This window comes from Crotalus tigris, unplaced genomic scaffold (assembly GCF_016545835.1).
Source record: "Crotalus tigris isolate CLP2741 ecotype Arizona unplaced genomic scaffold, ASM1654583v1 scf7180000020166.501630, whole genome shotgun sequence".
NCBI lineage: Eukaryota > Metazoa > Chordata > Lepidosauria > Squamata > Viperidae > Crotalus > Crotalus tigris.
The window spans coordinates 152642-175000 of record NW_024097884.1 but is presented as its reverse complement, the minus strand read 5'-3'; the positions used below and the strand labels follow the sequence as shown (position 1 = coordinate 175000).

General features: G+C 39.6%; 1 protein-coding gene across 1 annotated transcript in view; it reads left to right on the top strand.

Annotated features, from left to right (window-relative positions):
- The window catches only part of LOC120318289 (low-density lipoprotein receptor-related protein 1-like), a gene marked incomplete at its 3' end in the record, with an annotated part of 251793 nt that overhangs the window by 76978 nt on the left and 152456 nt on the right, over positions 1–22359 (top strand). The window contains exon 3 of the mRNA XM_039365706.1: positions 20042–20164. Within this exon, the coding sequence (XP_039221640.1) occupies positions 20042–20164 (123 nt within the window). The remainder of the gene's footprint in view (positions 1–20041; positions 20165–22359) is intronic.

Below are 22359 nucleotides of genomic sequence, written 5' to 3'. Positions count from 1 at the left end.
AGAGAGAGAGAGAGAGAGAGAGAGAGAGAGAGAGAGAGAGAGAGAGAGAAGCAGGGAAGCGCAATTTCTCTCTCTGTCTCTGTCTCTCTGCAAAGGCAGAGGAGGCTGGGAGCCGCAGGGGAAGGCTCAAAAAGCCGCATGCGGCTCCGGAGCCGCAGGTTGCCGACCTGTGAATTAGACAAATCCAATTCCTGCAACCGTTCTTTGTATAACTATAATTTATCTGTACTCTGCCTCTTCTACTGATTTAAATTAATCCCATATTCTGCAGGATTCTCCATTTGGGAAATTCCCTAAAGTGCCTCTCTTCAAAAATGACCCTTATGATTGCTCAATATGGTTGAAAATAGGCTGCTTTGCAGTCAACCAGTGATGCCTGATTAAGATCAACAGTGTTCACATTCATCAGCCTCCCTCTTCCGTCATTACTGTAATAATAACTTGACTATTATTTTACTTTCAGTAGATGTTTTTTGTGCCATTTTTGAATTGCATATTTTAAGGCACAAGCCATATTCGGAGCTTGAGGAAGATATGTTGTTACATGCCACATGTTTTTTATTGAGGCAGAAGTGACCAGAAGAAAGCCACATAAGCACCCTGCATTCACAATCAAGCAAAACATGGATTGAAAACTGTGCTAAACTTTTGACACAGCTCCATAGTAGATTTCTTCTTGGTAAGATAATTTCAGATATTGTTTAGAGTCTAGACCAGGAGTAGGCAACCTTGGCTCTTTTATGACTCGACTTCAACTCCCAGAATTCCTGAGCCAGCCATGCTGAGGGGAAATTGAGAGGTTTCCAAGCTGAGCCATGCTGGCTCAGGAATTCTGGGAGTTGAAGTCCATGAGTCATAAAAGAGCCAAGGTTGCCTACCCCTGGTCTAGATTGTATAATTCAGTTTTGACATTAAACAGCGGATTGTGTCCTTAGAAGATCCCTATGTTTTGGATGTTAAAAGTTGCACTCATCCCTTGAATTATGTGTATTCACGGGTGCTAAAGGAGAGAACAGTAGTGAGGATTGACATTGGAAAACAATGAGTTGGAAGGTTACTTTAATATCCAAAGATATTAAAAATACATTTTTTTTTTAAAAAAAAAAAGCATTCTCATCTCTGGCTCTCATCTCTCACACTTAAGAGCCTATTAAATTGCCTGTCAATGGCATCATATGCATAAGATACAACTGATACAGTCCAATTTTTGCATAGTAATTTTGGCACTTTTCTCTGTAATATTCAACCATCTCTTAAAAAGCTCCAATAAAAGTGTAAATCTTTCAGAAGAGTACAAGTATTTTGTAGTTAATCATTTTCTATATGTCTGTCTGTCTCTGGTTTTACTTGCTGATATATTGTCTATGTTTTCTCTTATATATTCAGTTTTTTGTTGTTTTTGGCCTCACACTGAAACGTTACATTTTACCATCCCCTGGCTTAATTTTTGTGATTCAAGATCATACAATTCTGGCTGTTTATTTGCACTTCCTTTGAAGGTTGAATTTAATATAAACAGAACAAGATACTTCTACCACATGGTTAATGGACAATCTCTGCAAGTGATTTTATGTAGATAAAAAAAATAAAAAGAAAAGAAATGGGGGAGAGGCCAGACCCTTGGGTACCCAGCAATGAAATGGCCAACGAAAGGCTTGACCTCTCCCCCGACTGCTCAGGCAGTATAGGAACAGTGTTTCAACCCTTGCAGGTGAAATTCATTCAAAAGGATGACAGCATTACAACCATGGTATTAAATGGTGCTGAGAGTTCCAGTAGGGTACAGAAGGATTGCTATCCTTCCACCCGTGATTTTAAATAGATATGCATACTAAAAATTGGATAAATAGAACACTGTGGGGAAAGCGATGAATAATGTGGTTGACCATTTGTAATCCTTCCAACCTTTTCCCACTTTTCTCTCTCTCCTGTTTTATTTTGAAAAGTAGTTGGATGAATCCGTTTTAGAAGAGAAAATAAAATTGGTGGAGATAGGAGGTCTCTGGAAGTGCTTAATTACTGTCAGTGTCTAGGTTTTTCTCCTGAATGTTTTATAGTTTTTTAAATCTGCTTCATTCATTCATTCATTCATTCATTCATTCATTCATTCATTCATTCATGAAAAAAAACCCTTATCATCATTGGAAAGTTCCCAGGACATATTTTTCAATCAGACTGGGAATTATAACTCACTAGTTTTATGCTGTGAGGAGGTTCCTCTTCTCTTTATTTATTTATTTATTTTGCTTATTATGGGTTTCTAACTTTTTCATGAAAGCACCAACATACTTAAAAAAAATCTATCACCTGAGCTTTTCTCCAAACCTCTCTGTGCATAGTCAATTCTTGAAGAAAGCATTAAAGGTCTCATTGTGTTTACACACACACACACACACACACACACAAAAGAATAATTAAATGAGAATTCCAAATCTAATTCTTAGTGGTTATGAACTAGGTAAGTGCCTCTCATATGTGTATTAAAAAGTATAAGAGAAAAGTTTTATAATATAACATTTTATAGCCTGAAGGGAGAAGGCATGTAATAGAGACAAAAGTAAATTGGAGAGGACTGTCCTGATCTGTGAAATTTTCATGAATACATATATACCTAGGTTTATCAGAACCTTTCTCAAATATGGCTAGTTTCAAAAGGACTATTCTGAGTAGATATGTATAGGTGATATAGTTATGAAAATAGGACCTACAACTCAATACCAAAGGCTAAACAATGACCAAGATGGGTTTGATAAAAGATTTTGACACAGTAAAAAGTAGCATTATACTGGGATTCAGCGATGGAGTTCCAGCCAGTGAAATACAGAAGTGATCCAGAGAATCAAGCTAGTTGTTTGTTCTGTACTATGGGCATTTTACAAAATCTGGTTTTACATAATAGATTAAAGCCGGTTTGGTACATTCCACCATAAGTAGATTATCACTTATACAGTGTTCCTTTTACTTTTCATAGCGCTTGAAGGAAATATGTATGTGAGTGGTTTGTACCATTTACATCAGCCACTGGGTTAAAAGTTTAAAAAAACACCCAGGAAGAAGGTTAATGGCAGACTTTCTTGTTATTGCCAAGAAACTACATACACAAATGCCCATGTAGTTACCAGGAGTTGAGTTTGCCTTTATGTCTTAAACCTGATGTTTTCCAGATACCGTTTGTTGGACTTCAACTCCCATGATCCTGAATCAGAGACATAACTGTGGACCTAAGAATTATGAGAGTTAGTTCAGCACATCTGTATAGTAAAATCCCAAGACATTTCTGGAATGACTTCCCATCTTTTATTTTCAGCTATTAGGATGGGCCAAAAAGAAAATAACTCAAGGAGCTAGAGTTTTGAGCCTGAAAACTGAGGAATTCGAAATATTTCAGTTCTGGGCAAGGCTTATACCCAGAAATTATATGGTAATTGTTAAAATTGTTGATGTTTGGCTTAGGGAAGGACTCTGAACTGTTATTCTAGACCTAACTGAGCTCAAACCCCCACAAACCTTTCTTTTTTTAAAAAAAAATAATCTAATGATGGCCCCATTCCCGATAAACAAGCATTTGTCATTTCTTGCCTAACTCAGATGGTAAAATAACTCTTACAATCATGTAATTCTCAGTTCAGTTTTCTGAAGCCTCAAGACTTGGGATAAGTTCCAACCCTAAGGCTCCTTTTTTTTCTTTTCCTTTTTAGAGGGTCATAAGAATTCACATACCGAAAAAGAGGGGGAAGGGGATTCCATAATTAAAGCCATGTGGACTTATTTCTCTCTTTTTCTCCTCTAGAAACATCTGTTTTGCAAATCACCTCATTCCTATCCATATTTATTGCCAGTGCTGTTTCCTTTCCAAAGGCACAATTCTTCTACCCTCTGTCAGGGGCAGTCTTTTTCGTGCTGTCTATACACAGTGGAGCTGGGGGGAAAAGTGCTGTGATCCATACGTTGTGGATTTACCCCTTGGTGGTGCCAATTTAAGGGACACTACACTCCTCCATTCCTGGCCATGTTAACCCTTGTCAACTGGATCAGTAGAGCCGGCTTGTATAATCCAGAGTCGAAACCTCTCAGTCTGTGCTTGGCGAAGGGTAAGAGGACATGATTCAAGACTTTGGTCTTTTGCAAAAGTCATGGCCAAATGTTTCTCCTGAAATTTTAACTTAAAGAGCGGGAGAGACCAAAAGTCAGATAGGGCAAGGGAAAACAAAAACAAAACCAGATTGTGTCAGCCCCCATTGTGGTATCACTAAAGCAGTGGTTCTCAACCTTTTTAATGCCGCAGCCCCCAACCGGTCATAAGTTGAGGACTACTCAACCGGTCGTAAGTCGAGGACTACTCAACTGGTACAGCACCGTTTGCAGAATGGGACTTTTGGCGGGCTCAGCAGGGCAGAGACAGCCTGGACAATTCCTATTGGCTTTTGAAAGCCAATAGAATTAGACTCTATTCAAAAGAGTCTATTCTATTGGCTTTCAAAAGCCAATAGAATAAAAGGAGTAGCACAGCTAAGGAAAAGGGGGAAAAAATGGTGGACTGCGTTGTTTGGCGACCCCCGTGAAATGGTCGTTCGACCCCAAATGGGGTCCCGACCCACAGGTTGAGAACCACTGCACTAAAGGACTGCAACAAAGAAGAGAGGGTTAACTTATTTTTTAAAGCACCAAAAGGCAGAACAATAAGCAATGGATGGACATTAATCCAGGAGAGAACCAATGTAGAACTTTGAAGGAGAAGTTTCCTGTGAGAACAATTAATCTGTGGAATGACTTGTCTCCTGAAGTTGTGGGTGGTCCATTATTGGAGTTTTTTAAAGGGAAATTGGACGACCCGTTTGTCTGAAATGGTGTGGGGTTTCCTGCATGGGGGGAGGTGTTTGAACCAGAAGACCTCTAAGGTCCCTCCCAACTCTGTTAGTCTATTTTGTGCATCTTTATCTGTGTGAATCCACTTGTATTTTTAAAATCATTTATTCCTAGTTGCTTTGAAGGGCAACCTTCCCTGTAGGGCAGGGGTTCTCAACCTTGGCAACTTTAAGACTTGTGGACTTCAACTCCCAAAATTCCTCAGCCAGCTTTGCTGAGGAATTCTGGGAGTTGAAGTCCACAAGTCTTAAAGCTGCCAAGGTTGAGAACCTCTGCTGTAGGGCAACTGCTTAGGAACACTAATGGGATAAGTAACACAACACATTGGGAGTGCTTTTTTTTCTTGAGTTGTAACTCGTGGTCAGTGTTTAAGAGAAACAATTTAGAGAAAAACAACCTATACTCTCTGGGTGGTATTGCATGTGTTCCCTGCTCTATCTGTTGTCAGTCTGTATTTGTTGCAAAACTGCCATACGTTTCCTATCCAAGAAATTGATCAGATCAACTCTTAGGTGCTGCATAGTCTGATTCACCAGAACATTGTCTGGATCTCCTGTACTAGGAGAGAAAGTAAATGTGGAACTTGATAATAGAAAAAAAAAACAACAACCCCTGCCCTTGTGGATGTGATTACAGGCTCCAGTTCCTTCTGCACAGCCTCTTCTATTTTCTGGCAACCATTTAAAACCCCAGTGACGCATTTTGGGTGTATAAATCTATGAAGGCTCATATATGATCATATTGTGATGGGGGAGAAAGGGAAAAAAGAAAAGAAAGGAATAGAGCTGAGTCAAAACCAAGCCCCTGAATGTATTTCAGGACACCAGACATTGATCTTTCACGATAATTAAAAAATCATGGAACGAGTGTGCTTAAGCCATGCATTATTAAATATTAATTCTGTTGTACAATTACATAAAACATAACTACAGCTTCAAAGAACACCAAGTAAGACTGAAATTTTAAGCAACCTCTAAAATCAGCTAATCATATGATGTATATTAATTTCAAGCATGCAGAGAAATATTTTGCAGTTAATTGTGTCGTGCTAGTGGGTGTCCTTCCATCTGCTGCCCTTGATGGACAAAGCAGCTTTTTTCTAGGTTTGTTTGAACACTGTTATCTTGCTCCCTTATTGAGTATACAAAGTAATTGAGTCAGGCTATTAAATCACTAACAATAAAAGAATTTGTGAGCTAGAGAGCGATCTGAAGTGGAATTGGAGCTGGTAACCTGTGCCATCAAGGACAGGAGATATATGTAGGGTTGATTGATTTTGCTTGGGGGGGGGGGAAGGTAGTGGAGTTGCCAGATTTTTCTAGCTTGTCATCTTTAAAGGCCAGCACCGTTAAAAGCTATGGAAAAATTAACTAGGCCATGCTGTTCAGAAATTTAGCTGCATCATTTCTAGGGAACAGAAGGATCTTTATCCTGCCAAGTCCAATCTGCCTAGAAAAGATCCATCTCGAGGTTCTGTATGAATGAAAATACCTCCTGTAATAAATGTATACCAAGAAATCTTTTGTTCATTGGAGGGTACAGCGCCTTCCTTCCCTAAAGTAGGAAACTCTACCTGGTTCTAGCCTTTGCTATTGGTCTGCATATAATCCAAAAGACACATAAATAAATGTAAAACCGTAAGAGTCTTCTGTAAAATATCAGCTGAAATGTGCAGCAGAACCAGATCCTTAAACAACTTCTCCTATGTCTCTCTTCCTAACTGCTCTGCTGCCTATGGTCATCTTGGCAGTGAAAAAGGAGGGACATGTTTCTGATAGACTCTGGTTGCTTTTGTAAGAGGGCACATCAATTTTTATGGTTTTATTTGGAATGAATTATCTATAAACCTGGCAAATAAATCATCTAGTATAGCTATGAAGTTGCCAGTTTTCCGTTGAGCCTGATGAGGATTCTCCAGGACGAATATTGCAATTAAAAGAGCCGTGGAGGAGTAGTGGTTAAAATGCAGTCTTGCAGGCTAATTCTGCCGACTGCCAGCAGTTCAATTCTCACCGACTCAGGTTGACTCAGCCTTCCATCCTTCCAAGGTGGGTAAAATGAGGAGCCAGATTTACCGAGGTTGGTAAAATGAGGACTCAGATTGCTGATGTGCTGACTCTGTAAACTGCATAAAGAGGACTGTAATGCACTGTATAGTGGCATATAACAGAGATCCCCAACCTTTCCGGGTTGGCAGCCTGGAGGGAAAGGGAGGAGCAGGCAAATTTATGCTTATGCATGTGCGTGCACATGTGCAAATGGAGTCACCGCTCCTGCGTGATGCTCACTGTGGTGCTAGACCCACACGCATGAGGAAACAGGGCCGCTAGCGCCCGTGTGATGCTCTTGGCACTAGCACCTGCTCCCATGCGCAAACAGGGCTGCTAGCACCTGCATGACGCTCGCAGCGGCACTAGTGCCCGCACGCATGTGCAAATAGGGCCACTAGCGCCTGAAAACGGGGCATTCCCGTTGCCAACAGGCCATGGACCGGTAGTGGGCCATGGCCCACAGGCTGGGGACCCCTGGCATATAAGACTTATTGCTATTGCTAAAATGATGGGCAGGCAGGCAGGCAAGCAGGCTATTGTTGTGATCAAGTCCAACCAACGACCAAGAATGTGGGGATATATATTCTAACTTTCTATACCAGTTCACATATATCAAATGCTGGCATGTGAGAGACCAGTTCATTTTTGTAAACAGAGTAATCTGGTGTAAGATTGCAATTCTTGACTGTCAACAAGAAAATCCAAAGCTCTGATTGTATATTGTCTTCTGTGTTTGATTTTTGATAAGAATGAAATCTTCAGTGACCCAAGTGATAGAATGAAGAAATAATCTTGTTTTCCCTCCTTATGATATTTATCTTAAACTTACTCTCTCCAAGCTACCTTTTTCTTTTGGTCGGATATGCAAGATATCCAGAGAAAATCTTGTATCTTTTCTGTCCTTGAATTAAAGACCATTAGGTAGGTTTGCTTGAACTGAAACCCTGCAAAATAGAGGGTTAGCTAACTTCCCACTTAACTGGGTTGATACAGTTTTTACAAAAAAACAAAACAAATTGTTGACATGGCAGAGGGAGGAAAACAGACATTGTATAATGTACAATTTATGTGTCCAAGCATGTATTTTTCCAAACAGGAAAGAGGAGAACTAATCTTATATGAATCTGTTCAATAAACCAGGACTCTGAGCAATTATTTACTTGAATAAAACTGGCTACTGTGTTGTCCAAACTGACTCTGAGCTTGTTAAATCAAAGACACACGCCATTGCTTTTCCAGTCCCACCCATTCAGGCCCATCTGCCAAGGTGAAACAAACATCCTGTTGTGTTTTTGTGGTTTGGTTTGTTAGCATCTCCTCAAGAATTATGGCCAAGAGGTCTCAGACAGTTGGCTTTTTGGCCAGATCATAGGGGCCACAATATCCAAACCTGCACAGGAGATGCTTTGAAATGAGTCAAACACATTTCATGGGGAGGCACAATTGGGTCTTGTTAGAGATTGCAGTCTTAGACAGTTGTGGCTGAAAATTCGTATTTGGATTGAATTTGGGGGGTGATCTCACTAGCTGTGTTTAAGGAACATACTTAAGAAAAAAAGTAGTGAGAAATTTGTGATCTGAGGCCAGACCAATGGGTGGTTTACTTATACACACACACATCTCTCTTTTCTCTGATGGTTGAATATATTATAGGAAGTCTAAGTATTAAGGCTGCTGTCTGGTGTACAGGTAGCAGCCATGACTTAATGATTAAAACTGAGCCCAAAATTTCTGTTGTTAAGTGAGACATTTGTTAAGTGAGTTTTGCCCCATTTTACGGCCTTTCTTGACATAGTTGTTAAGTAAATCACCACAATTGTTAAAATTAGTAACGAAGTTGTTGAGTGAATCTGACTTCCCCATTGACTTTGCTTGTCAGAAGGTCACAAAAGAGTGATCACATGACTCCGGGACACTACTGCAACCGTCATAAATATGAATCAGTTGCCAAACATCTGAATTTTGATCATGTGACTGTGGGGATATTGCATTGGTCATAAGGGTGAAAAATGGTCACAAGTCACTTTTCAGTGCTGTTGTGCCTTTGAAAGGTCACTAAATGAACTGTTGTAGGTTGAGGATTACCTGCACTGGGTTGTGATGGGAATAATTATCCAACCCAATTATATAGTGGGTATGTTAGATTAAAACTGGGAAGATCTGGATTCCGGCCTGTCTTTAGCCATGGCAATTCAGTGACCGACTTGGTCAAGTCACTCTTTCTCAAACCAGGGTGCCTTATGCAGTTGTTGTTATGAGAGAAAATGGGAGACGGGAGTGCCATATACACTGTTTTGTACTGCTGGAGGAAAGGATGGATATTAATTTAATAAATCAAAAGAAAAAACAGTTATTTAGCTTTCCTTTTCAGTTTTAGGAATGTTTCTGTATGTACAAAAAGGGAAAGCCAAGTTGAAAACTGCTGGGCTTAATTTAGAGAGCTTTTTTAAAAAGTTGGAATTAATCCTCTTTTCTGTATATCTGAACTGAAGGGAAAAAAAACAGATCATATTCAACAGTTTAACTGAGAGGAGAATGTAAGGTTAAGAAAGAGGGAGATTCTTTCGTTCTTTTCACAGGAAGAGCTGCTTGCTTTTTATTTTTAGCAAATTGGCGCCCGAACTTCTCAAATACTAAAGAGGGAACGTTTGAAAATGGAAGGCCTTGCAGCTGTACCCTGTTGATTTGAACTGGACTTTATGACCAGCATGAAGGGCTCTTTCTTTCTTTTTTTCAAAGTGCACTTGCTGCTCATTCTCTACAGAAGAATGCTGGAGCTGCATTCTGCTTTTACTAAACGTTTTTTAAAACGTTAAAGAGCCAAAATCTCAATTTATCCTGGACTAGACTGTTAAAAGACACATCCCTCTTTAACATTTTAGTATCTTAGGCATGGTTTCATATTTATTCTGTGAATGCTTTCTTGCCACATTTTGAAAATGAATTATGTAAGTTTTTTTTTTAAAAAAAAACACCCTATAAAGGTATATTTGGTTGAATCTTTGAACATATCTGGAGATGATGCTCTGGGAAATAGGTTTCAAATGCCTACGAGCTAGTGTAAATTTTATAATCCAATTTTTGTATCCAGGTAACCTCTTCCTTCTGATATATAGAAATACACAGAAATATTTCCAATTGACCAAAATGGGGAAAAACCACAATACCTAGGCATTTTTCACACATAAGAATGACTTCGGTTTGCATTCAGTAGATTTTATTTTGAATTGAATTTCAAATGGCTATGATGTTTGCGAAATAATTTCTAGGTCCATGCAAGGGTTTTGAAAGGGACACCCTGGCAAAAGGTATCGCATAAAGAAAGCATGCCTCTCTAACATTAAAGCTTTGGTGTCCCTCAGAAGCTGGGTACAACTGCTTTGAGAGCTTGTCAGTGGTGGCCCCAGCAGAATTGTTTCTGAAGGCATAGGGACCTCCAGAGAAAGCCTTATTTGGCACCCAGAATCTTCTGACAGATGGCCATTATTTTAAGCATTTGAGAACTCCAGCATGCTTTGTGATGCTTCTCTTTGTGAGAAGAATCCAGAGAAAGAAATATTTTGGGAAATATTAAAAAGGCAGACTATATTTCTCCAAAGAAATAATGGACAAGATCTTTAAAAAAACCCACAGAATCCAGCCCCTAGAAATCAGCCCCTGCCCCTAGGCAGAGGCCAGCTTTTAGAAATGCAAATTCAATAATCCATTCAGGAAGGTTGGAGCCCCAGAAGGTATAAAAAGCCCATCACTCTGCTCCATGTGGTCAGTGCTCCATGGTCAGTGCTCCATGTGCTCAATGTGGCCAGTGCTCTATCTTTCTGTCTGGCTCTCCTCTTCAGTAAACTGCAACCTTCTTTCTAAAGCAGTCTTCTTTTGATTATTCCCAGCTTGGACTGGACCCTGATGAAGATTTTTCTTTCGACATCTTTGAAACAATTGCACAGACCTACTCATTTCACAGAAGATAAGAAAGGCCCTTGTCGAATCCAGTCCCTCTAGTCCAGTGGTTCTCAACCTGTGGGTCGGGACCCCATTTGGGGTCGAACGACCATTTCACGGGGGTCGCCAAACAATGCAGTCCGCCATTTTTCCCCCTTTTCCTTAGCTGTGCTACTCCCTTTTATTCTATTGGCTTTGAAAGCCAATAGAATAGACTCTCTTGAATAGAGTCTAATTCTATTGGCTTTCAAAAGCCAATAGGAATTGTCCAGGCTGTCTCTGCCCTGCTGAGCCCGCCAAAAGTCCCATTCTGCAAACGGTGCTGCACCAGTTGAGTAGTCCTCGACTTACGACCGGTTGGGGGTCACGGCATTAAAAAGGTTGAGAACCACTGCTCTAGTCTATCATCCTCTTTTCCACTGTGTCCTCCAGATACCTTTGGGCAGCATAAAATGGAAACAACTCAGTGGTGTTTACATAAACTTGCACGCTGCCACTTAACCTTTACGTGGCTGTTCTTGCATGACAACATGTGATTAGTTGATGAACTGTTTTTCTCTCCTCTCCCTGAATCTACGGAAGACATTGGCAAATGTTCAGAAGTATGAATATTTACAAAAACTATGTAGAAGAAAAGATGATATGCGAATATATAAGAGTACATGTAGCTGCTAAAAAAAAATTAAAAGAGAGGCATAATTCTTGGGGGAGAAAATCAAGACTGTCAGGGCTTGCTTTCCATTTGCATTTCTTGCAAATGATGGAGTTGGAAGGCAATTACATCAAATGTAAAAGCTATCTACTTTGAATTTCCTTTTTATATTATATTTGTCTTCCCCTCTCTGAGCCATAGCAACTCTTTGAGCCATCACAAGCTAGCAAATATATTAGAACCATCCCCATTGCTGGATGTAGTCTAGTAATAGAGGCCAGGCTTGATACAAATTCTTGGAGCTTCCGTTTCTTGCTCTTCATCCTCAAGTGAGCAGTGTGAATATCTGGTATAGTATTCAAGGATAGGAACTCCCGTTTGGGAGGGCTTATATTCTACGCCTGGATTGGGTCTCAGGATACTGACCTTCTCCTTTTCAGATACTAATGCAAGCATGTTATACTGTATGCAAGCTGCTTTGCTGGGTACAAATTGAATCCTCTGATACGAAACATCTCATGTTAATTACTTGAAAATGAATCCTGTGGCCACTTATTAAATGTTCTTTGAGGAACAGTGTATGTCTTTGAGGAAAATAATATGATACAACCTTCTTAATACTGTAACTGCTTAAAAATGCTGATCAGGGATTGACTGGATATCCCCTTGAGGTCTGGTTTTTCTTCTAGCATGTTTCTGCGAGCAGGGTAATGTCATTATTATTTATAACTGTTTTTTCTGCTTCTAGCCCTGCATATGTTTCAGTCCTCCACAGAATGAAAGCAGACAGATAATTAAACTGGCCCTTAAGCCTTCATTCATTAGCATAATAGTGTGGTTCTTGGAAATAATCTTGCTACTTTCTAGGAATCCAGGTCTACACTCTTTTTTTTTTTTTTTTTAAAGTGAAAGCTATATTTCCTTTAAGATGGGTCAGGACACTCTTGTGTCGGGGAAATGAGACATGGCACTATATAATCCAGTCTTCCTCAATGTAGTAGCTTTTGTTTCCTGCAAGACCCACTCACAAGGCTGGTAGTATAGCTTTTTTTGGGAGAACATTTATTTATTTAATCTAGGACCAGCTTATTCATTACAGATACTTTCCTCCCCCTCCCCCTCCTCCTTGAATAGGCTGGTATTTTTTCTAAAAGTGTATTTATTTGCTAGAAGAGATTTGCAGTTTGTGGGTAGTGAAGAGACTGGAGGAAGTATTGTGATGGAAGCTTTGTGTGTTGATAATAGGCAATAAGGATGTTTGAACTTTGTTCAGAGTTTGTCTCCCAAATAAATCTTACTTTCTGGAAGACCATATATACTTTTCAGCAGTGCTTTTTTTCCCCCCAAAAAAAAAAAAAAAGGTGACGGAACTCACATACGTCATACAACCTGCCTTGCCTACCCTACAAGGTTCCATCCAAAAAAGGTGCCGGAACTCCGTTCTGGGCGTTCTATGAGAAAAAAGGCCCTGCTTTTCAGCAAGAAGACAATGCTAAGTTCAGTGCCTTGTATCTCCCTTTGGAAAAGGATCAAAAAGTAGGTTGATGTGCAACCTGAATAGACAATCTGGGAACAGATGCATGTGGAAACAGTAGTTTTAGGAACATACACATGAGTCCTGAAAGATATGGAAAGCAAAGAAGCTGTTCTATTTTTTTTATTTTTATTTTTAAGAAACAGAAGACCTTCAGTCCCCATGTTGTTATTTGGCAGGAGGTCTTGGCTTTGGAGACCTTTGAGGATATATCTCTTTGGTGACAGACTCTGTAAATCCAGGGCAAGGCTTGGGATTCTCCAGAAGCCTTTTGACAAGGTTGTCAGGGTAAGATTTATGTTCAGGAGAAAAGAGAAGGCCGGTGGTGGGGAACGAAATGCCTTTTGTGTCTGAATGGCAGGTCCCAGGGGTCAGCAATAGGATAGTCTTGTTAAACCATCTCTGTTATAATAGCAGAACAAACTGAAGCTTTGGGAGTGCTGTGACTTTCTTGAACAGATCTGCAGCTACTGGGTGTGCTGTAGGCATTGGTTCCAAACCTCCATTCTTCTACAGACTCCTTGCATTATCTCTTTAAGAACTCTTTGCATAAGGATTTCAGAAAATGTATTTCTCAATGCTGCTGGCCATCTGTATCTTGATTCAGCTGCTGCTTTTGTGATTAAGATGCTGAACTAAAAGGTAATTCAAGTCTACTTACTCTCAGCTATAGACTTGTATCAGGGTGTCTTTGAGCCAATCACTGTCCCTCAGCCCAGGCCTATCCCATTGGGTAAATTATTGTGTGGAAAAACTGGAAGAGGGACAGCTCTGTACTCTCTCCCTTGTGTTCATCTATGAAAAGCAAGATATAATTCCGACAACAAGCAAGGGCTTGGAGATCGTAGGAATCTGTAACATTCATAGACTGAGATAGTGCTTCTCTGTTGGAAAGGAGTCTCACTAAAAAGACTGGGGATTGTTTCTACCTTGGCTTTGATGTGATATATTTCTTTTAATATATCTAAGCATGCTTGGGGGAACCCTTCTTTCAACAATGGTTTGAATGATTGAATCTGTCAATTTCATTCCTGGTGCTTTTAGATTCAGGTTTGCAGCAATGTGCACTTCTTACAAACACACACACACACACACACACACACACACACACACACACACACACACACCCATGCCACCCTTTTTCCTAATCCATTCATTCTTTGGATGCTGTGATACTTTTTCAATCTTATTGCTCCATAGTGTTAGAGCTCCTTAGGGTTAATGGTATTGACTTTGAGGTTTTGATGGCAATTTATTTTGTACCCATGTGATTTGGCAAAGCTCGGAGGTATAGAAGATGGGCAGCAATTAGCAGAAAGTAACTGTACCATTTAGGAATCTTTCCTGACAAATTGACTCAAATGGCGCAAGAGTCAGAGCGAGAATTAATGGCTTGCTTACCAAGGAGGACCACAAATATCCCCCAAAAAAAAAATCTTATGTTTTCTGCAGTAGACCTCTGGCTGCCTATACTATATACCCCTTGAATTTTTGCTCTCATTTAAGCACTGCAGACTGGAGACAAGAGATGAAGTTTTCTCTGCAAACATTAGAGCATTTGATGTTCAGCTGAATACAAGGGCACTTCTGATGGATTAGATACTGAAGAGGGGTAACAGAGGAACATTGTGAATTTCCTGAGGTTTATTGGTGGCTTGCTGGATCAAGTCAAGGCCTGTCTAGGTCATTTACCAGTCAATAATTAGCTGCAATCCTCCAGGAACATATGATGTCAACTACTATTTCTCTCTAGCATTTGGTCCTTTGTTCAAACATGAATGTTCTATTTCAGGTGTTCTCAACTTTTACATCTCTTATCCCACCAATCAATCTGTCAAAGAATCTGGACTGTACCGTGGCAGAAACAAAGCAAACAATTTTTTTTTATTTTTGAAAAGAATATTTATCAGTAGTGTACAAACCTATCAGATCTGAATTGTTCGCAAATTTGTAGTGCCCCGCTTGAGTTTGAAATACAGTTTCCGAACAGCTGTATGATACGTTTGGAGCTGGTACTAATGCAGGCTTGAAACATGGTCCCCAAGATTGAAATCATTTCAAACTCGAAACTTTGTTACATTTTTACATTGATACTATATGTTTATAGGTATTTATCTGCTTGCAAGTAGCAAGTATACGAGGAAGAGGAGCTGACTCCTTGAAGTAATACATAGTGACAGAAGTACTATTATATCTGTGAGTAAGGAAAAGTACATTAACCCTGGATGCCTTAAGATCCCCTCCAAGCAGGAGTGTGTTGAAAGTAGGCAATAACTAGTTCTGATGATGCAGCAATGTGCTTTTTAAAACTGAATATTTCAGCAAAGATATCTGAGGATCCACAACAAATCCAGTAATAGCAGGATTCTCCAACCACGACTCCAGTAAAGCTTCCAGTAAAATTGAACTTTCTCATTACTTTGATTATCACAAATTCAGGAATCTGCCCTGAATAATATAATTGAACTAAAATTGAAATCCCCAAGAAATACATTTGTTGTTTTTTTTAATGTAATAGTACCAGAAAAAAAAGTAATTATAATTAACAATAAACTTTGGTTTTGGTTGGTTTACCCCAAAAACTGAAGAGCAAGTTATTTCTCCTTAAATGTGAATGGTAAAAGTATGAATGGTAAAAGTACTTAAGGAGGATTTTTTTTTTCTCTTCCTGATATAACCACACTCTGTAATAATTGTTAATATGATAGAGAGGCATCAGATGCACGCCTAATCTCATTGCTCATACATCTGCTCCAAATAGGATTGAAGTACAGGTAGTTCTCGACTTACGAGTATAATTGACCCCAAAATTTGTGATGCTAAATGAGATATTTGTTAAACAGGTTTTGCCCCATTTTGCAAGCTTTCTTGCCACAGTTATTAAAAGAGTCACTGCACGTTGTTAAGTTAGTAACATGGTTGTGAAGTGAATCTGGCTTTCCCATTGACTTTGCTTGTCAGAACGTCGCAAAAGAGGATCACATCACCCCTGGGTGCTACAATTGTCATCAATATAAGTCAGTTGCCAAGCTTCTGAATTTTGATCACACGGCCATGGGGATGCTGCAATGGCCGTGAGATCATAAGTCACTTTTTTCAGCGCCATTGTAACTTTGGTCACTAAATGAACTGTGGTAAGTCAAGGACTACCTGTAATACCCAGAGACCATAAGAATTAAATAGGTGTATGGACATATTAAAATGTGGGATAAATTTGGATCCATAAATCACAATATTGCAGGCTTCGTTATATTATAAGGAAATCAATGTAAGTTATTAATTAGGTCCTTCAGTTCCCATGGTTTCAGTATAGTTAGAGCTGAGCCCTAGGTCCAGAAACACATTGTTTTTCCCACTTTGCCTGGACAAACTAGGTGCCTGGAAAACTTTCTTTCCTGCTCTGCCTGGACTAGGAGGAAGCACAGAAGTAGCTATGTGTGTAAGAATCTAACTCCTCATTCTCTGGCTAAACATCATCCCTGGGTCTCAAACATTTCTCTGGGATAAAGAGTCAGGGGCCTTCAACTTCCTTCCAATCACTGTCTTTATCAGGATGGCTGAGAGCTTTCTTTGAGAACGTTCTCTTAACATTATTTATTGGTATTTAGCATTGAATGAAGCAGAATTATGTGAAAACACATTCTTAATGCTCGGGTGCTGTTTTACCTTTTCATTTGGGAAAGAATTTTTCTCTTTCAAAGGGCAGACAGTTTGAGGGGATTGGACAGCTTTCTGAAAGACATCCTTTAGCCAAACGTATGCTTTGTTTGCAGGGAGCAACTGTTCCATGCAGAAATAATTGCATCAGAAGCTTGCTTGCAGCAAAAGCAGGCAAGCACTCTTTCCCCCCATTCAGGGCTGATTCGCATCAGAGGTTATCTCTTAGGAACCTTACGCTGGCTGGCAGGGAACAAGGCCAGTTTATCCCACATTGCTTTCCTTGCTGTTGTAAGAGCATCATCGCGTCATGCAACTTTTCCCTTTGTTTTGTCTCTTAGGAATACTCCAGAGGGAAAGAAGGAATTATTTTTAATTGAAGTAATCACTATTCCTTGATAGTCTTTATCACATTTGTAGGCGGTGCATCTGTCCATGTACACATGCTGTCTATTGGCTCAGCAGCCCCAACCTTTTGGGTGCCAGGGACTGGTTCTGTGAAGGGCAGTTTTTCCGCAGATTGGGATGGAAGTGGCTTCATATGCTACCTGGATCCGGTGCATGTACAGATGGGGCTTTACTCAATTGCCTGGTCAGTTCCTGGTGGACCATGGACCAGTTCCAGGGGTTGGGGACCTCTGTATTAGCTGACACACACATCTCTCTCTCTCTCTTTTCCCCCCATTTATCACTCCAACTTCACATTCTTTCTATTTGGTTTCCTTGTCCCTTATCACACATTTCCTTTTTCAGTTGGCCTTGGGCTTGTTGCCTTATCGTATGTAATCAAAGAAGCCAGTGTGTGCACAAACATGGGACTTCCGGTCAGGAAGCTCAGCAGCTAAACATCTATTTGAAAGAAGCTATGTAATTTTAGATCTGTTGCTGGCCCTCCAAGCTGGGGTCTATTCCTGCTGGTGTTTTCTTGAGATGGGAATTGTTATGAAATACAAATAGTCCTGGACTTATGACAGTTCATTTAGTGATCGTTCGAAGTTACAACAGCACTGAAAAAAGTGGCTTATGACCATTTTTCATGCTTACAACAATCATGCTCACATGATTTTACCTTTAGATGTTTGGCAACTGGTTCATATTTATGACGTTTGCCATGTCCTGGGATCATGTGATCACCTTTTGTGACCTTCTGACAAGCAAAGTCAATGAGGAAGCCAGATTCACTTAACAACCAGGTTACTAAGTTAACAACTGCAGTGATTCACTTAACAAATATGACAACAAAAGTCGTAAAATAGGGCAAAACTCACAACAAATGTCTCACTTAGCAACATAAATTCTGGGCTAATTTTGATTGTAAATCGAGGACTATCTGTGTAGCAGCTTAAAGAATGAGAAAAAGAGACTGCTAGAAAGGCATGCATGTCTTTAGAAAACCAACTATACAGCAGTTTTGAAAGGTACCATCTTTTCTAACTGCTGTGTTGCCTGGGCCTCTTAATTCATCAATCTCAATCCTTGTAGTACTTCTGACAGCAAGTATGGAATGAATGAGTCATTGATTTGTTTAATTATTATAATGCTCAATCTGTCAAAATGATATATAGCAAGACCAAACAATGAAAATATTCGTTGTAGTAGATCAACATATAACCATGGTGATAGAGCAAAATGCTTTAGAAATAAATTACTATCTTAATCAGTAATAGCAATGGAAGTGGCAGAGTTACCATCAGCCAACCCAATGAGGAGCAATAATCCATTGGTAATAACCCAGTAGTGAAGTAATTAACTACCAAGTGGAGAGGAGCACACACCGATGACGTTGGATAAAAGACTGCTAGTAAAACTTGAGCTTAGCCCGAGAAAATAGGAAAGCCTAAGGGAAAAACTCAAAGTTGCCCATCTTGATCAGTACAAGAGGGAGGGAAGGGGCAATGTTTATTTTTATTTATTTTATTTTTAAAATTTATAAACTGTCCCACTCCTGCAGGACTCTGGGTGGCTAACAATAAAAATACCATAAAACATGACAAAACAAACAGTACAATAACAGTCATCGAGGGGTCAGATTTTATAAACCCTAGGCCTGCCGGAAAAGCCAGGTCTTAAGCAGCTTACGGAAAACCAACAGGGTGGGAGCGGTCCTAATCTCCGGGGGGAGCTGGTTCCAAGACGTGTTATCAGGTTTTCAGAATGATTTTGTTGTAGACATATTAATAAGGTAAAGAGCTCTTGTGAGGCCTGCTTCCTGACATAGTCTACTTCAGGGGTCTTCAAACTTGGCCCTTTTATGACTTGTGGACTTCAACTCGGAGAATTCCTTAGCCAGGCACGTTGGTTGAGGAATTCTGGGAGTTGAAGTCCACAAGTCATAAAATGGCCAAGTATGAAGACCCCTGGTTTACTTCGAAGAGCTGATATATATGCTTTTTGGGAGGAGCTCAATTGTTACCATTTTCCAGAATGAGTCTGACTTTTGAGAAAGGCCATTTAGTTAGATGGGAGGTATAACCAAAAGCAGTGCCTCCTGGCTTCATCCCCTCTTACTTCACAGAAACTGGGATTAGCCCACAGTTTCTTCTGGAATGAAGGATTCCAACTGGAATACAGTTGTGATCCTAGAGATATTAACTCCTCTGTCTTCCCCAACCTGTTGTCTTCTGTATATGTTGAGAGTACAGTTCCAGAGAATTTAGCACATATGTGTGTTGACAGATTGGGGAAGGCCATGCTAGAAGAATGGTGCATACAATAAGGCAGAAAGTTTGCAAGTTGACCAAGTGGATACCAGTGTTTACAACTTCTCAATGAATAGACATGGTTCATGTTCTGTTTGGATGTTCCGTTTCTTAACTCTTTATTTAGGTGTAATTTTACTACTGTAGGATCCCCTCCCCTGTAAGTTGTTGAGATGCTGGCTATATAAATTTAAGCAAAAGGTAGAACTGAAGGAATGGCCATGGTAGTTTATGTAAAAGTCAGATTTGAGATTCTTACAGTTTTTCCAGTGCAAACACTATTTACAATTTAAAATTACAGTTCCTGGTTTGTGTCTTTTGTTTAAGCCTTTCATGTCTGAACTGTAAATTCCCGAGAGGTTTATTCAAATTAAATGATGTTTAAAATCTGTTCTATATTTTTGCTCCTGCTTTGCTCTGATGAATACCTTTCATTTTTAAGAATCCTCGTTCCTGAAGTATCATAAATATGCATGAGCCCAATGGCACTGTCAAAAATTGGTTGCTTTTTAAATAGCCAGCCTTTTGAAATTATTGTCAGGGACACAGAACATAGAATCATAAGGCTGGAAGGAACCTCCATATTTTACAGAAGAATCTTAACTTTTTATGCTTTCTTTTTTTCTTGCCTTTCTTTCTCCAGCACCGAAGACATGTAGCCCCAAACAATTTGCCTGTAAAGATCAGATCACATGTATATCCAAGGGCTGGAGATGTGATGGAGAGAAGGACTGTCCAGATGGCTCTGACGAGTCACCAGATATATGTAGGTATCTTTACTTCCTCTTCTTTTCCCTAGTACTTATTTTTACAACTATTTTGATTCGGCGACCTGGGTTTCTTTCCATTCACTTTTTTTTCCTGAGGGTGCAAAATGCATGGCACACTTCTCACTGCTTTGGGGACATTGAGAAACAAAACAGTACACACAGAGGTTTTGTAAGAATTCTCCCACTTCTCCAGCTTGGAAAATATCATTTATTACTCACGTTTCTGTGCATGTTTTATTTCTGGGCAATTGTTCCTCATTGGGTTTTATGCAAAATTGGCTGAGAAACCCTTTCCCCACTTCCACTTTTCTGATGAGTTTCCCTTCCCCTTCTTCTTCCCCCTTTTTGGCTTCCTCCTGTAGAAACCACTGACTTCTTAGGATGATAGTGTTCCTAATTGAAGAGTCTTTAAAAATTGTCTGATTACTAATCTGCTGAGTAGAAAATTTTCTCCCGCAGAGAATTTTATATCATATGGAGTATTAATTCTCTTAAGTGAAGTTGCTGGAGTCTGAACCTTGGGCTTTCTGCCTGTAAAGTATGTGCTCAGTCACTGAGCTATATTCCTTTCCCAAAATAAGTATGGGTGTATGGATGGTCAAAATGCCTTTCCTGCTGCTCCAGAAGCATTATTAGGACATGTTAAAAGGAAGTTTGGACTTCTTTATAAATGTTAGAAAGGGTCCCCTTGGCAGAGGAAGAGCCTTAATATTGCTTTGATTTGTGAGAATTGCCAATGAGAGCTATTTAGAATAGCCAGCAGGCATTCCATAGATAGTGGGAAATTCAGGAATAGTTGAAAATAAAAGGAAGAGATGCTGACTCAAATAGTTCCTTGCTACCTAGGTTTTAACCCTCATAATTAAACCAAGAATTTAAATCTACTGGTTCCCCTGCTTTGTGTGAGCTTTGGGACTGTTAGTTAATTCATTAAGATTTATGTCTCACTTTTCCTCTGTGATCTTAAGATAGTGGACATATGACTCCTCAATATTTGCCCACAACAAACTTGTGAGATAGGTTGGGCTGGGACTTAGGAGTGGGATAAAGTCATAGAGAGATCTTCCAGGGAGAGGAAGAAAAAAAAATAGCAATGGTTTTCCACAATAAAAATTCAAGTTAGAATAGTTGATGGTATGTCCCAGATGGAATTTCTGGATACAAGAGGAAAAGCTTTTTCCCTTATAAAATCTTCTTTATTTTTTAAAAAAGATCTTTCTCTGTATTTGCATTCATACAAATCAGGGGAAAAGGGACATTTCAAGCTTTCTTGGAAGGCTTCTTTTATTTGATATTTAGGTTTAATATGTTTTAGTGGATGCTTTCGATTTGTTTAATTTAATATAATTTAATAGATGAGGGAATAGAAGGGGAACTCATCAAATTTGCAGATGACATTAAACTGGCAGGAAAAGCCAACATCCCAGAAAACAAGCTCAGGATCCAAAAAGATCTTGACAAATATGAACAATGGGCCCTATCCAAAAACATGAGTTTTAATTTAGAGAAAAGCAAATTTTTACTTTTAGGCAGGAAAAACCAAAGGTATAAGTACAGATTAGGCGAGACCTGGCTCAAAAACAGTAATTGTGAGAGGGACCTTGGAGTCCTAGTGGACGATCACTTGACTATGAGCCAGCAATGTGCAGCCGCCGCCAAAAAAGCTAATACAATCCTGGGTTGTAAAAACAGAGACATAGAATCAAGATCACGTGAAGTATTAGTATCGCTTTATAAAACCCTAGTAAGACCACACCTGGAATACTGCAAACCATTTTGGTCACCATACTACAAAAAAGATGTTTAGCAACTAAAATGATCAAAGGCCTGGAGACTAAAACATGTGAAGAATGTCTGAAGGACTTGGCTAGTCTAAAGAAAAGAAGAAACGGGCGACATGATAGCATTACTCCAGTATTTGAGGGGGCTGCCACAAAGAAGAGGGCATCAAACTATTCTCCAAAGCACCAGAGGGCAGGACAAGAAACAATGGTTGGAAACTGATCAAAGAAAGAAGCAACCTGGAATTAAGGAAAAAGTTCCCGACAGTGAGGACAATTAACCAGTAGAACAGCTTGCATTCAGAAATCGTGGGTGCTCCATCACTGGATGTTTTTAAGAAGAGACTAAACAGTCACTTGTCTGAAATGGTATAGGTCCATGGTGGCGAACCTATGGCACACGTGCCACA